The sequence below is a fragment of the Geotrypetes seraphini genome, chromosome 2 (genome assembly GCF_902459505.1).
Source record: "Geotrypetes seraphini chromosome 2, aGeoSer1.1, whole genome shotgun sequence".
Taxonomy (NCBI): Eukaryota; Metazoa; Chordata; class Amphibia; order Gymnophiona; family Dermophiidae; genus Geotrypetes; species Geotrypetes seraphini.
In genome coordinates, this window is record NC_047085.1 from 422,334,460 (window position 1) to 422,351,665 (window position 17,206).

At 44.8% G+C, this 17,206-nt stretch overlaps 1 protein-coding gene across 7 annotated transcripts in view; it reads right to left on the reverse strand.

Moving 5' to 3' along the window:
• AKAP9 (A-kinase anchoring protein 9) overlaps positions 1-17,206 on the reverse strand; it is a 409,648-nt gene that overhangs the window by 296,224 nt on the left and 96,218 nt on the right. For all 7 annotated transcript variants that reach the window (XM_033931174.1, XM_033931171.1, XM_033931173.1 and 4 more), the window contains one exon: positions 12,269-12,500. In XM_033931174.1, the coding sequence (XP_033787065.1) occupies positions 12,269-12,500 (232 nt within the window). The remainder of the gene's footprint in view (positions 1-12,268; positions 12,501-17,206) is intronic.

The following is a 17,206-nucleotide window of genomic DNA, read 5'->3' on the forward strand; positions in this document are numbered from 1 at the left end:
CCTGGGCCCCTGTATTGCGACCTTAGGTCCTTTTTCCAAAAATTCCCACTCAGTCCCGAGCCCTCGTTTACAGTGTCCTTGCCCCTCTGCCTCCTGTTGTTCTCTGTTGATCCTGATTGCTAGTTTCATTTATGCCCTGGGCCCCTGCATTGCGTCCTTAGGTCCTTTTTCCAAAAATTCCCCTTCAGTCCCGAGCCCTCTTTTACAATGTCCTTGCTCAGTATCTTTATTTGATACTATTGTCCGATGTGTCAAGGTCAGATCAACTATCGGCTTTCCCCTTCTCCTCAGTTTAAAGCCAAGTCTATGACGCTCTGGACGTTGCGTGCCAGCATCCTCGTCCCAGCCGTGCTCAGGTGCAGTCCGTCTCTCCTGTAGAGCTTGTTCTTCCCCAAGAAAGTTGCCAGTTCCGAACAAAGTGGAAACCCTCCTCTTCGCACCATCTCCTCAGCCAACCGTTTATTGCTTGTAGTTCGCTCTGCCTCCTTGCATCCGCTCTCGGTACTGGCAGGATCTCCGAGAAGGCTATCTTCCTTGTCCTCAGTTTCAGTTTCCTCCCCAGGATCCTGAACTGGTCGGTTAGTGTAATCCTGTTGTAGTTCCTCCTGCTGACGTCGTTGGTTCCAATGTGGATTACTACTGCTGTCTCCTCCGTCTTGGCTCCCTCCAGGATCCTCTCAATTCTGTCGATGACATCCGTCGTTCTTGCCCCCGGGAGACATGTCACTAGTCGGTCCTCTCTCCCTCCGGCTATGTGACTGTCCACTTCTCTCAAGATTGAGTCTCCCACTACGATAGCGGATCTCCCCTTCCTCAACTGTCTCTCTGGTCTCAGGTCTGTGTCAGTGGCGCACTCCGCTGGTCCTTTCTTCCGGGCTCTGTTGGGTCTCCACCTTATCTGCCTGTCCAGATCCTCCGCAAGGTCCTACTCCCATGGCGTCTGGTGGATTCTGTCATCCAACTGTTGGTTCCCTCCTGCTGTGCTGGTGGTCCTGCGCCTCCACCATCCTGCACGCCTCCTCGATGAACTTCTCGAGCTCTCTAACTTGTTCTGTGATGTGGCTCTCTCTGGTGGTGTCTTCAGTTTCCCAGCAGTGCTCCTCTATGGTGCAAAGTCCCTCCAGCTCCTGGACTTTTAACCTGCAGTCTCCCAACCTCCTTCTTCAGGCTATCCAGTTCCTGGCATCGACCGCATATGTATGCCTGGCTCCCAGAGGGGAGGTAGTCATACATATGACACTCGGTGCAGTATACTGGGTAGCTCAGCTGGGTTCCTACAGCCTCCATTACTCCTTTCTTGTTCCTATGTCCCACGGTGTGAATGGGTTGTGCCCGGCGCGCAGTTAGCTGTAAGAGTAGAGAGAGAAGAGAGAAATGAGTAGAGAGGAAGTACCTGTGGTTTATTTTACAGAAGTTAAATATCGCTGCTGGGCTGCCTGGGCTCCTGGCTCCTTCTCAAAGGCGCTCTCACTAAGACGAGCACCTTTGCCGCTCGCCTTCGCCGCGCGCCGAACGGCTGCGCGCCGTTGGCTGCTCCTCTTTTATGGGCGAGTCAGCTGGTGAAGTCGGGGAGTAGGCGGAGCTATCTCTCGCCTCTCTCCCCTCGACTTCGCTCGGTCCCCTTCTGCCTGCTCAGCTCCTTAATGCTGTCTCTCTCCGGTCAGTCTACCTTTCTCTCCACTCCTCTGTGCTCTGTCCTCTCTGCCCTCCGCTCCTCACTGATGTCGCTCCCCGTTCACACTGCCTCTCTCTCCGTTCCTATCTGCACCTTTTCGCTCACCCGCTCAGCCTCCTCCGAATCTCCCCAAGTGCTTCGGGTCCTGCGAAAGCAAGCACAGCACCTCCTAGTCACCAACAGCTGTTCTCCTCTCCATTGGCTGCTCCCCTTTTATGAGCGAGTCAGCTGGTGACGTCGGGGGGTAGGCAGAGCTATCTCTCGCCTCTCTCCCCTCGACTTTGCACGGTCCCCCTCTGCCTGCTTGGCTCCTTAATGCTGTCTCTCTCCGGTCAGTCTGCCTTTCTCTCCGCTCCTCTGTGCTTTGTCCTCTCCGTCCTCCGCTCCTCACTGATGTCTCTCCCTGTTCAGACTGCCTCTCTCTCCGTTCCTATCTGCACCTTTTCGCTCACCCGCTCAGCCTCCTCCGAATCTCCCCATGTGCTTCGGGTCCTGCGAAAGCAAGCACAGCACCTCCTAGCCACCAACAGCTTTGCATTTAACTTGACTGTGCTTGTGTCTCTTCTTTTTTTCTTCATTCGGATCCTTTTCCATTCTTTAAAGGATGGGGTTTTTTTGGGGGGGCTCTAATAGCTTCTTTCACTTCACCTTTTAATCATGCTGGCTTTTGTTTCCTCTTCTTTCCACCTTTGCTGATACGTGGAATACATCTGGTCTGGGCTTCCATGATGGTATTTTTAAATAGCTTCCACATTTGATTTACAGTCCTAACCTTTGCAATTGATCCTTTTAACTTCTTTTTAACCATTTTCCTCAATTTATCATAGTCTCCCATTTGAAAATTAAATGCCTCTACAGCAGATTTATTTTGCGATGTCACTCCAGATATCTCAAATTTGTTCACATTATGATCACTGTTTCCCAGCGGACCCAACACAGTTAACTCCTGTACTATGCCTTGCATTCCACTAAGGACCAAATCTAAAATATCTCCTCCTCTTTTTAGTTCCAGTTGCTCCAAGAAGCAGTCATTTATGACATCTAGGAATTTTACCTCCCTAGCACCAATGTAACATTTAATCAGTCAATGTTGGGGTAACTGAAATCATACTATCCTATATAATAAAATGCTAAACGCTCATGCGCACTCTTACCCCGTGTTCCCTGATCCCTGATCTGTCAGGCTGTGGCAGGTAAGAGTACGCATGCGTGTGTCTAAGGACCGGCGGCAGGTAACACGCCGCGACTCCACCCTGATGCCACTGATCCTACCCGGCACACCACTAACACGCCGTGACTCCCCCCCTCCGCCGCCGACCCTACCCGGCACACCAGAAACCCCCGTTGACCCTCCCAGCCGACCCTCCGACCGCTAGACGGCCAACAAACCTCGCAGCTCCAGCAGCATCCCAGGCACAGTAAACACGCTGCTTCGCAGTCTTCTATTGGCCACGGCAGAGGAAATTAGGCCAGTAGAAGACCGGCCAAAGAGAGGAGAGGAGCGTGGGAGCCCTGCTCCGCCCCTCCCTCAGTCCAGCGCGAGTCCTCGGGAGCCTGAAAAGTTCTCCCCCACCAAGTGCAGCCTTTTCTCCTGCACCATTGACCAAGGAGAGGAGAGGAGCGTGGGAGCCCTGCTCCGCCCCTCCCTCAGTCCAGCGGGATCTCCAAGCGGCTCCACTCAGGGGAAGGGCTCCCTGGCTGAAACCTGCAGTTGGCAGTGTTTCCAGAATCCTCTGACCTGACTCCCCCATGGAGCTATTTCTTTCTTTTTTCTTGTTGCAAGCACCTCCGCAGAGCACTAAGCACTCTGGCTCCCTCTAATTACATTCAAATTGCATACTTCTGCATGCTTAACCTGCATATATAATTCATGTATAACTGTTTAGCATACATATATATCTCGTACAAGCTGCATGCTCTCTAACTAACATAACTGCATATACAACTTATTATAACTAGCAACAATTAATTATTCAATCCTCATCAACTCAACTTGTTTGTTCTCTGGTTCCTTTCTTTTTTCTGTCTCCTAGCTTTCTCCTTCTCTAATTGCTCCTCCAGTTGCCCCAATAATAACAATTCGGCTCCAAGCTCCTGACTTAGCTCTGTCATAATTGACCCCCATCAGACTTTAACTACAACAGTAGGACTTAGCCGCAACTTGATAGCGAGACTCTCCTGAATTCCTCCGACCCAACGCCTCAAACCCCCCTCCTGCCATGCTTCCAATTCTTCAGGCCACCACCTTCCCCACCTCCCCTCCCACAACTTTACAAACCACCCTCCCGCCCCCCCCCCCCCTCACCACTTCCCCTACACTCCTTACAACACTATACTTCACCATCCCCATTATTACAGGCCAAGGCAGATACGGTGATCTCTCCCCCCAACCTAAAAAAAGCCGTACCAGAAACCCTGCCAACCTCATCCCCATTCTTCCCTCCCCACAAGCCCCTTCCCGCAATACACTCAAACTGGCACTCATCAATGCAAGATCAGTTAACAATAAATCCTTCCTCCTACACGACCTCATCTGTGACAAGACTTGGGACGCCCTCATGATCACTGAAACCTGGCTCCAAGACAATGATGGGATAACACTAGGCGAACTATGTCCTCCAGGCTACCAGGCCCTCGCCTGCTCACGTACCTCTGGGAAAGGAGGTGGAGTGACTACCATTGTCAAGACCTCCGCCACACCAAAACTGATAAACTCCATTAATATTCCCTCCCTAGAAGCAATTGCGTTCACCATAGGCCACAAACAAAAAATCGCCCTCATACTCCTCTACGGAACTCCCAACTCCCCAGCAGATACCCTAGAGACCCTCCTCGAATTCATCACCAAACTATCTATCTCACACAAACACGTGACAATCCTGGGAGATTTCAATTTCCCAGACTACCCCAACACTTCAGGACAAATTGACAACTTCCTCTCCTCCCTCTCCGACCTGGGATTCCACCAAGCTATAACCACCCCCACGCACTCAGCAGGCAACATCTTAGACTTGCTCTTCACCCTCAGAGACCCAACTGCAGAGCCCCAACAAACTTATACCACCACACCTGTCCCATGGTCAGATCACCACCTCATTGAATTCGAACTCCCACTCGAAACTACCCTATCCCCGCGTAAAGATCCTACCACCCCACCCTATGTCAACTCCCTAATTCGGTCAGCCCTCAAGCCATGGCCGCGGGTATTTGCACCCTAAATGAAACCTGCACCCAACATCCCCACTCCATTGACCTGGCAGCCTCCACATGGCACTCCAACATCCAATCCCTCTATAATAGCTTTGTCCAGACAAAAACAACCCAAATAATCACCAACAAAGCACCTGCTCCCTGGTACACTAATGACCTCCGATCCATAAAACGATCACTGAGAAAAGCAGAAAGGATCTGGATCAAACACCCATGCACAGAAACCAAAGCCCACTGGAATAACATATCCATCACCTACAAAGCAGCCATTCTAGAAGCAAAAAAGACCTACTACTCTCGCCTCCTACAACTAGCCCCTTCTAGATCTAAACAACTGTTCACCCTCACAAACCAACTCTTCACTAACACCCAAAGAAATAGTCACAGCAACCAAACAGAACTCGATAGCGAGACTCTCTCGGACTTCTTCCAGTCCAAAGTATAAACCATCCGAGATAATCTTGACGCCAACACCAAACCCGCTCCTACTCAGCCCCAGCCGATTCCAAATACCCCCTCTTCCCCCGCTCTCTCCCAATTTCATATAGCCACTCATACTGAGGTTCTCGAAACACTGAGAGAACTCAAACCCTCCAACACCATCCTCGACCCCTGCCCATCCAGCCTCCTGCTGTCCACAGAAGATGCCATGGCAGAATCCATCCTCCCCATCATTAACACCTCTCTAACCACTGGGACTGTTCCCCTCAGCTGGAAGTCAGCTATTATCAAGCCCACTCTCAAAAAACCCACCCTTGATCCTAACGAACCTGGCAACTATCGCCCAGTCTCCAACCTCCCATTTGTCTCCAAACTCCTTGAACGAATTGTGCTCCACCGACTACACCCGTTCATTGAAGAACAAGCTGCTCTATCCCCAGCCCAATCCGGCTTCCGAAAAGGCCACAGCACAGAATCAGTACTCCTTGATATCATTGATGACAGCTGGTCAATACTCGACAAAGGCAGTGATGCCCTACTAGTTCTACTTGACCTCAGCGCTGCCTTTGACACAGTCGACCACCATCTCCTCACATCCAGACTCTACGACCTCGGAATTAAGGACACAGCCCTCCAATGGATCACCTCCTTCCTCCATCAAAGGACCCAGACTGTCCTACTAGGGACACATAAATCTAACCCCAAGCCTATCAAATATGGTGTTCCTCAAGGCGCCCTTCTATCCCCCCTCCTATTCAACCTCTACATCAGGCCTGTCATCGATATAGCGCAGAAATATAACATTAAAATCCACTCTTATGCAGATGACATCCAGCTGCTCCTCCCTCTAGGCGAGAACCGGTCGTCCCAAATTGCTAACCTCCAACACTGCCTCTCTGACATGAAAACTTGGATGTCAAACAACAAACTTCAACTTAACGCCTCTAAAACCGAACTCTTATGGATCAGAAAAAAACACACCAAATACCCACGTCCTACACTAGCATGGGACTCCACTCTACTAACGGCAACAGATCAGGTTCGCAGCCTAGGAGTAACCCTAGACGGACACATATCCCTATCTGCCCACATATCCCAAGTAATCTCCACCTCCTTCTACTACCTTCGTCAACTGAAAAGGATCAAACCCTACATCTCCACACCGGACCTCGCCCAACTCCTCTACGCATATGTCCTCTTCAGAATGGATTATTGTAACTCCCTATTTAATGGACTAACCAAAAATAATCTCAAACGCCTCCAACGGGTCCAAAATGCAGCTATCCGCCTCCTACACAACCTCAACTACCACGATCCCATCTCCCCAGCACTTCGTGCTGAGCACTGGCTCCCAATTAGCCAGCGCTGTGCTTTCAAGGCCCTGGCAATTGCCCACAAGAGAATTTATTCCACCACCCCCTCCTACATAAAATCCAAGCTTCCCATCTACACCCCCACTCGCACCCTCCGCTCAAAATCGGAGATACGCCTATGCCCCCCCCCCCCCCCCCCGGAAGGTCCCTCCTCACAGAAACTGCCCGCAAACGATCCTACAGCCACTTCATTCCACACCTCTGGAACCAACTCCCCCCTCAACTCAGACAATTGAGGGGTGAGGGAATCAAGATGGCGTCGGAGTGAGTCGAGCTATCAGGTGGCTCCTGCTCTGTTCGGCAATTTTCAACTTTCTACAAAGAAATTTACCTGTGATGCCCAAGCGCAGGGGTAAGCAGAGGAGTGTGCTTCCTGTCTCCTCTTCCACTTCATTGACTCGGCAAGCGGCAATAACATCTTATGTCGTTCCAGTTGGTGAGGGCTTATCCACTGACCGAGGTGGGCAGACCTCGGTCTTGGAAGGCGACGTTTCGCTTAGCCCTTTCGGGCCTGGAGTACCTCCGCGTCCCGGGATGATGTCGGGGACGCCCTCAGACGTACAGGAAGCGCCAGAATTGACGTCTCTGACGGCGCTGCAGGTCTCACCCCTGACCCCGGATGGGAATTATAGCTTGCTGACTCCTTTGCAGTCAGCATTGAGCTTTGGAGGATCTGGAAGTCAGTGCGAGGCTGGGAAGGTAGAGGTGGATCCCTTGGTGGAGCCCCCCGGAATAGCTGCCCCTGCTCCCCTGATTAAACCAGCGGTGATTGACATGGAGGCATTATGGAGTGCTATGGAGACTTTACACAAGGTATGCTCCCAAATTGTACTTTCTACACAAAATACTAATAGTAAATTTAAAGCTTTTGAAGAGAAACTTCAGCAACAGTCTAATAGAATGGACAAATTGGAGAAATCTGTGGCAGATGGGAAGATTACCACTAATTTACAACTTAAGGAGAAAGCTTTATTTGCCAGGAAAATTGAGAATTTGGAAAACGCTAATAGGAACTTAAACCTGAGATTTCTAAATTTTCCTATCTCCAAGTTTCAATCTCCTAGGGACCTATTTCAGTCCTTTTTGAATACCGTCCTGAAATTTCCTGAAAACAATATGCCACCATTACAAAAGATATATTACCTAAATTTACCAAAGGAGGACAAAGATAAAGGGAATGCTATACCAGGAGAATTAGATCTCACTGGTATGCTGGAGACATCTCAAGAAGATATAACGAATAGAGCTACTTTATTGGTAACTTTTGTCTTTCTTCAAGATAAAGAAGCAATTCTTCGCCTATTCTATAGGACTGATAAGGTGGAATTTCATGGATTAAAAATTTGTATATTTCCTGATGTATCTAAATGGACACAAGCCAGACGTAAGAAGTTTCTGGCTTGTCGTCAGTCTGTTTTGAGTTTAGGGGCAACCTTTCAATTACGTTTCCCCTGTAAATGCTGTATTACCTATCAGTGTAATAGATATATTTTTTATGAACCCGATCAATTGCAGTTTTTTCTTGAAGGTAAAGTAACTACAAGAATTCCAGACACCTCCATGGAATCAGCCCAGCAGGCCATTAGTTAAATAATTCCAACTGCACTCTGTTATTTGTAATTTAGTTTATTGCTTGGAACCAACTACCCTTGGAAGTGATTGATTCCTTCTCCTCTCAGATTGTGGACTTTACTCATAGTTACTATGTGATATTATTTTATAATTAATATTTGTTTTTCCTATTAGATTGTTATATTTCCTTCATGTATTGATTGAATGTTAACTTGTAAAAGTATAAAAAAAAATTATAAAAAAAAAAAAAAAACCTCAGACAACAGAACTCATTATTAACATTCCGTAAATTGATAAAAACCCTCCTCTTCAACTAAAGATCACCCTCTGTCTACTCCCCCCCTTAAGCCCCCCTCTCTCCTCTCTCCCCTGCCTATCTTCTCCCTAAATTTCAGTATAGTCCTCTCTTAGTCTTCACACTGACAAACTGTATCTAAACTCATAGAACTGTACTTAAACTAAACTACTTATATTTAAACTCTACTCTTAATTTGCTGTATTCTCCCTTTATTTAAATTACATCACATTCTTGTAAGTCCAAACATTTAAACCTGTTGTACTTCTTATATGTCTAATTACTCTCCATTGTATATGTTCACTTGTAGACCGTTCTGAGCTACTGGGAGGACGGGATAAAAATCTAAATAAATAAATAGGGTCGGCTTGGGGGGAGGGGTTAAAAACATGCTGCTCAGGGGGATGGGAGGCAGGCAGGAAGGTTGGCATCGAGGGGGGCAGGGGGATTTCAATGGAAACATGATGCTCAGGAGGATGGAAGGCAGGCAGGCTGGCATGGTGGGGTTGGGGGGTTCAAAGGAAATATGCTGCTCAGGGGGATGGGAGGCAGGCAGGAAGGCTGGCATCGGGAGTGGGGGTGGGACAAAGTCTGGATGCTACTAGGAGGGGTACATAGGAAGGAGGCATTGGGGGCACTAAGGACATAGAAAGGGGCACTGAGGGCACTAAGGACATAGGATGCACTGAGGGCACTAAGCAAGACAGAGGCACTGGGGGCACTAAGGACACAGGAAGGAGGCACCGGGGGCACTAAGGGCATAGGAAGGAGGCACTGGAGGCATTAAGGACACAGTATGCTGGCACTGGGGCACTAAGGACACAGTACAGAGGCACTGGGGGCATTAAGGACATGGGAAGGAGGCACTGGGGGCATTATGGACACAGGAAGGAGGTACTGGGGGCACTAAGGACATAGGAAGGGGTACTAAGGACATGGGAAGGAGGCACTAGGGGCACTAAGGACATAGGAAGGGGCACTAAGGATATAGGAAGGAGGCACTGAGGGCACTAAGGACATAGGGAGAGACACAGACAGAAAAAATGACAGACAGGCAGCGTGCAAGGCGAGAGAGACAAAGAAAAATAAACCCAGACAGACAGACATCTGCTCTAGCACCCGTTAATGTAACGGGATTAAAGACTAGTATAAATATAAGAAGCACAATTCAAAAACATACAAATTGTGCTTGACACTTCTACATGTAGGATGCATGGACAGCATCTACTAAGTATATGCACACTACCCGCAAAAATAAGCGACAGAAAAACAGCAAAACTTGTGGAGAAAATAAAAGACCTCAGTTACAGCTTCATAGGTCTTACTAAAAAAAAACTCCACACAGTACTTCAATTTCTACCAATCAGTGTGCACATATATCAATAGTCATTTAGTCATAGTTCATTTCATTCCAACAGCACCAATAGGTTTCTATAATTATCAATCAGCGGATGAGCGCTGCTTTGATTTTGTTGAGGTTTTCGGTCCTGTGATGCAGCCCTGACCGGTGAAACGAGGATTCCCTGTCAGGTGTATTTGCAGTGAAGAGGATTTGACCAGGTCCTGTAGCAAGCTGGAATTTATTAATGACAACAACGCTGGATCCTGGAGTGCAGCTAAGTTGTGGCTCACTGTTGATATTTTGATGGATAATTATAGAACCCCACTGGTGCTGTTGGGATGAAATGGACAATGACTAAATGTATTTGATATATGTGCACACTGATTGATAAAAACTGAAGTACTGTGTGGAGTTTTTTTTTGTAAGGCCTATGAAGCTGTAACTGAGGTCTTGTTTTCCTTCCCTTTACACATGGAATTTCTATCCATATGGATTCCACACTGCTATCTATGTCATGCAGAATGTTTATTTTATTTGATTCAATTCCCTCTTTAACATAAAGCGCAACCCCCCCTCCAATTTGATCTACTCTATCCTTGCGATAGCACAGTTACTTACCGTAACAGGTGTTATCCAGGGACAGCAGGCAGATATTCTCTACATGTGGGTGACGTCACTGACGGAGACCCCTAGTGGACGTTTTCACAAGCAGACTTGCTTGAAGACCTTCAAGCTTGCGATTGGCCCGCGCATGCCCCTCCTGCCCGACCTAGGGCATGCGTCTCCTCAGCGTGGCCTCAGTTCAGAAAGCTAGCAAAGTCAACCACGGAGAGGTGGGTGGGTTGCAAGAATATCTGCCTGCTGTCCCTGGATAACACCTGTTATGGTAAGAAACTGTGCTTTATCCCAGGACAAGCAGGCAGCATATTCTCTACATGTGGGAGACCTCCAAGCTAACCAGAATGGGATGGAGGGAGAGTTGGCAAATTAGGAGAACAGATTTTGCAAAACGGACTGGCCAAAATGGCCGTCACGCCTGGAGAAAGTATCCAGACAGTAGTGCGAGGTAAATGTATGAACCGAGGACCAAGTGGCAGCTTTACAGATTTCCTCAAGTGGAGTAGAGCGGAGGAAAGCAACAGACGCCGCCATCGCTCTGACCTTGTGGCCCATGACTTGACCCGGCAGGGAGAGACCAGCCTGAGCGTAACAAAAAGAGATACAAGCGGCCAACCAGTTAGAAATGGTCCGCTTAGAAACAGAGCGACCCAAGCGATTAGGATCAAAAGAAAGGAACAGCTGGGGAGCAGAAAGATGAGGTGCGGTGCACTTCAAGTAGAAGGCCAGCGCACACTTACAGTCAAGAGAATGCAGAGCCACTTCTCCAGGGTGAGAATGGGGCTTCGGAAAAAACACAGGAAGAACAATGGATTGGTTGATGTGAAAATCAGAAACAACCTTAGGCAAGAACTTAGGATGGGTACGGAGAACCACCTTATCATGATGGAAGACAGTGAAAGGTGGGCTTGAAGCTCAATGACCCAACGGGCAGAAGTGAGAGCAATAAGAAACACAACCTTCCAAGTAAGAAATTTTAACTGAGCCTGCACTCATCAAGCGAGTAAGGACCACGTTAAGATTTCAAACCACCGGAGGAGGTTTAAGGGGCGGGTGAACATGGAAAAGGCCTTTCATGAAGCGGAAAACCACAGGATGAACAGAGATAGGCTTCCCGTCAATCGGCTGATGAAAAGCAGCAATGGCACTAAGGTGGACTCGAACCGAAGAGGACTTGAGTCCAGCGCCAGACAAGTGTAACAAATAGTCAGGACAGCGGATAAGGAGGCGGTCAGCGGCTCCTGCAGTCGAGAAGCACCTTAATTGAGGAATTGAGCATAATTAGCTAAATTTTATTCTTTATTGATAAATTGTGTTTCCATAATGGATTGTATATGTCTAATATTTGCTTTCTATATAAGTAATGCTTGGTAATAACTTTGAAAATTAATAAATATATAATAATAAAAAACCCACTATTTAGCATGATGCAACAAACTCATAAAATCTACAAAAATAGTTCTACAAGTCAAACAATCAGCAACTCTAGAAAAGAAAATCAAACTTACAGAAAATTTTAAGCATTACAAATCAAATATTTAAGCCTTCTGGAAACTGAAGGAAAGTTCAAACTTCAAATGGTTATTCAATGACAGGGAACGCATAACCTTAGAATTTTGAACAATACATAAATAGATGAGTGTAGAATGGATTTCTATGAGACATCACATCTGTTGATAATGTTGGTTAGGTGAGTACCAGAAACTGCTTAATACTTTATGATGATGACACAGAAAAAGTACCTGAACTGCAGAGCTGGTTCATTAATATCTTGAAGTCTTTCCTGTAAATGAATAATCTCCGTAGTGTACCTCTCTTCAGTTTCTTTTAGCTGCTGCTGGAAATAAGACCTAAGATGTTCAATGTCTTGAACATGTTGCTCTTCAAGCTGTCTTCTCTGCTCACTGAATTCCATTTTGACTTTCTCAGTCTCTTCCAGAGAAGATAACATAATTTTCAATTGTTCTTTCAGGTCTATATAAGCAAAATCAAGAACAAATAACAGGGTTAGCATGAAGTAAAGGTAAAGTCTTTGACTTACCACAACAGTAAGAAACATGAAGACAATTGTCAAACAGGCTATTTCTTTAATGTGTTTTAGAAAATAAAAAAGGCACTTGTGTTTTTATGCTTTGACCATCTGTCCATGATATTGACTTTATATAGGAGAATAGGTTGGCAACCTGAAACATGAAATACTTCAGTGGCTATAGCAGCAAAGCTAGCAGAATTGCCTTTTATTTGTCTCTGCAAATAAAAGGAGCCAGCACTCACAAGGCCCTCAGGAACCTTCAGGGAAGAAAAAGGGTATACGAAAGGTGGCTACACCATCCCTACAGACAAATTCCATCTATACACATCCACCCATTAACCCTATTCTCTGACCACTCACATTCTCATTCCTCACCAAACTTATCTGTCCCTCATCCCTCTTCCACAATACACCCATTGTTAATTGTATCGTTTTAATTCTGTTATTTTACAGTGTGTTAGCTTGAACATTTTTAAATTGCAAATATCGCCAGGTAGTACTGCTACAATGTCAGTAACCAACATAGTTAAGATAATTACTGTAAATGCTCTTTAATAATAATATCTAAGTGTAATGACTAAATACTATATAAATTCAAATATAAACTGAGATTTTTGGACCCAAAAACTGAGGTCTCAGTTTAAATTCAAGTCTACTCACCCTCTCTCCTAGTAGCATCCATTTTTCTCCACCGGAACCTTCAATTCCCCTGCCGTCAGCCCCTTCTAACCCAGTAATTCCCCCACAATTAGCGCCCCCTCCCCCAGTGGGCTCACAATCTAACTACGGTTCCTAAGGCAATGGAGTATTAAGTGATTTGCCCAGGGTCACAAGAAGCAATATAGGGATTGAACCCACAGCCTCAGGGTGCTGAGGCAGGAGTTCTAACCACTAGGTCACTCCTCCACCCCATTACATTAGTGACTTCTATTCCGCAAGTACCTTGCAGTTCTAGGCGGATTACAAAATAAGATAATTCCCTCAGTTTATATCTGAGTTACCATTTTTCTCCTAAAAGAGGGGATAAAAATGGTATCTTGGCTTATACTCGGATGGATTTATATTCGAGTACATACAGTAAGTGAGTACATATGGTAAGTATGTAAAATTTCCCATGAAATTCAATGTAGTAACAGAGAAAATTGCAAAAGATTATAAGGAGTTACTTCTTTGCCTCACCGTGGTTTATTACAAAACACTCAAAAGGAAATTATTATTTACAACATTATTAGATTGCCTCTGAAAGAGAATATTAGGTTCTTGCCATGAAAATCTTCTTCTTGCCATGAAAATCTTCAAGACCAATGGGGAACTTTCCTTTTATTTGCAAGGATTGCAAAAGGCAACATTTTTCAACTCCACTTACTTGAATCACTGGGGAGTGCCCCTTGTCCTCAGTTCGAACCAAAGTCGTTGAAGGAGAAATAACAAGGAGGGCATGGAGAACTCCCCAATCAAATCAAGTTTTTTTTGCTCTGTAACAAAGACACTTATTTAAACAACATGAAACTCAATATAAAGGTAGACCCAAATATGCCATCTACCTGTGTGCAACCAGCACTGACATTTCTACAGCTGTTATAGGCTCTTCCATGGGCTTTGCCATAGCAAACTATTGCATCACATATTGTACTTGTTTGACAGGTGCATTGTTTGCTCTCTTATCAAGCCACATATTGGGAGACAGATTTGCATCCATTGTTATTGACTTCAAAATCTTATTTATATTTTAGGAAATTGTTTAAAACTTATTTGTATGAGAAAGATTTACATTATGCAATTCTCTGTTAATGTAAGGATTTATTTATATTGTTAACAGCATCAAACAGCAAAGGTTATGCGGATTATAAATACATTTTTATGTTATGTAAGGTTGTGTTCACACTCACTTGGCTGCCTTAAGTCAAGCAATTGGAGGCATACATCCCTGAGACAGGTAGTAGGCTAATGTGACATCTAACAGGGTGACTATTAGGATTCCTGACCCTTCTTACAAGAAAGAAGATTATTGAGGTAAGAACCTAATCTTCTCTTCCAGTTTCAAGTTTCAAGTTTATTATAGAATTTGATTAATCGCCTATTCCAAATTCTAGGCGATGTACAAATAAATAAAAATTACAGAGTTAGGGGAAACAGACATAACTAACAAAAAAAAAACCCAAAACTAAATCTACTAAACATAATAAAAAACCAACTTATACAGACATATAAAACATGAGGAAAGGCTAGGAAAGAAATACAATCTGATTATAAAGAAAAACAATTAAGGTTAAAAACGATAGGAAAAGGAAAGAGAAAACTATCCAAAAAATATAAAAATACAAAGAGAGTCATAAGCAATTCATTTAGTCATTGAATGCATCTTTAAAAAGAAAACCCTTGAGTTTGCTCTTAAATCTTTCCAAGTTTTTTCCCTCTCTTAAATAAATTGGAAGGGAATTTTTGTGGAGCTGTAACGGAAAAGATAAATTGCCGCCATGTGTTAATAATTTTGAGAGAGGGAATGACCCCCCCCCTGTCTCCCACCCTGTTCAATGTCTACCTCGCCTCCCTAGGAAATCTTCTGCAAAACCTCAAGCTCAAATTTTTTATCTACGCAGATGACATCACTATAGTCATCCCGCTAACCAGTTTCACATCAGAGCTCCTCACCTCCCTTTCAAGCATACTCAATCAGATAGAACACTGGATGTTATCCTACAGACTAAAACTAAACCCGGATAAAACAAAATTCTTCCTAGCAACCCCCAAAGATAAAATTAAAGACACTACAATTCAAGTAAAAGGATCCGTTTTCTCCCTTGAACAAACCTTAAAAATACTGGGCGTCACACTAGACAAACATCTATCCCTTGACAAACACACTGATAATACTGTCAGAAAAAGTATCTCGGTGCTCTGGAAACTCCGCACCATAAAAAAATACTTTGACGACACTTCATTCCGCCTGCTAGTACAATCCTCCATCCTTAGCATACTGGACTACTGCAATATCATTTACTTGAGCTCCACAAAAAAAAAACATCAGGAGACTCAAAATGATCCAGAACACTGCTGTCCGCCTCATATTCGGCCTGAAAAAATGGGAACACATCACCCCTTTCTTCCACAAACTTCATTGGCTGCCATTAGAATCCAGAGTCCTATTCAAATTCGCCTGCTTCTGCTATATTTGGTTTATCCCCAAGCTACATCATCCCTCACTTCGCCCTGAATCACAGCATCAAGGACTCCTGCAGAATCCAACTCTTCGCCTACCCCTCCCTAAAACTTTGCCACTCTAAAAAATTCCTCGACAAAACCTTCGCCTTCCAAGCCACTAAGCTAAACCCATGGTTATCCCAAATGGCCCTTAAGGCCCACAACTACCTCGGCTTTAGAAAACTACTCAAAACCCGCCTCTTCCAAGACCAGGATCCTAACGCCCCTTCCTAACTAAATAACCCCTCTCCCCTCTACATCCTTCCCTCACCTCCCCTGGCAACTTTGATCAATTTGATATTGAACCGCTTGTAACCCCGCTCAATTGATGTAAACCACTTATAACCTTGTTTAATTGATGTGAACCGCCTAGAACTCTTCCGGGTATGGCGGTATCCAAAAATAAAGTTATTATTATTATTATTTGACCGCAGTAATCTGGATGTAGTATGAGGAATCAAAACTTTATAAATAAAAGCTGGGGTTTTGAATGTCAGAGATTTAAAGATGAGCAGACTTAATTTGTACATTATACGATGAGCGACTGGAAGCCAATGGCGCGAGAAAAATATTAAACAGAAGAGGTGAAAGAATAGAACCCTGCGGAATGCCGTATGATGATGAGAAATTTTCTGAGGTTGTATTGTTAAAAGAGACAGTAGAAGAGCGGTTTTCAAAATAGGATTTAAACCAAAGCAGGACCTGGTCTGTGATACCAATGGATTGAAGTCTATCTATAAGAAGATTATGGTCAATAGTATCGAAGGTTGATGAAAGATCAATTGAAATTAGAAGAACAGATGTATGATGATCTAAGTGATAAAGTATGGAAGTTGACATGCCGATCAGTGAATGTTCAGTAGAATGATATTGTCTAAAACCTGTTTGATTTGGGTGTAGGATATTCGTTTTTTCTACAAATTCTGCTACTTGATTAAACACTATTTTCTCTGTCAGTTTAGCCAGGTAAGGAATATTTACAATATAGTTAGATTTTTCCTCAGAACTAATTTTTTGATCTTTCATGATGGGACGTATGATTGCTTTCTTCCATGCTACGGGCATGAAGCTTTGTTGTAAACTTTTATTAATTAAAGTAAGTATTGAGGGACCAAAAATTGCAAGGTACCGCTTTAGAATAAAGGGAGGAATTGATTCAGATTGCGTACCTTTGGTATTGATAGTCTTAATAAGAGATTCAAGCTCTCTAAGGTTGGGAGATTGAATTGTGCACATTTAGCAGATAATGATAATCTTGGCTCCATCTGCTTCTGAACAGGAATGGGAAGCTGATTCGTGGTTAAGTTTTCCCTGATATTGTTGACCTTCTTTATAAAGTAAGTTGCCAATTCTTGTGCTGTAGGTAAAGATTCGGAAGATTAAACTTGTCTTTTAAATGTGGGAGTAACTGACTTTAAAATAGCATAAAGCATGGAAACATTTTTGG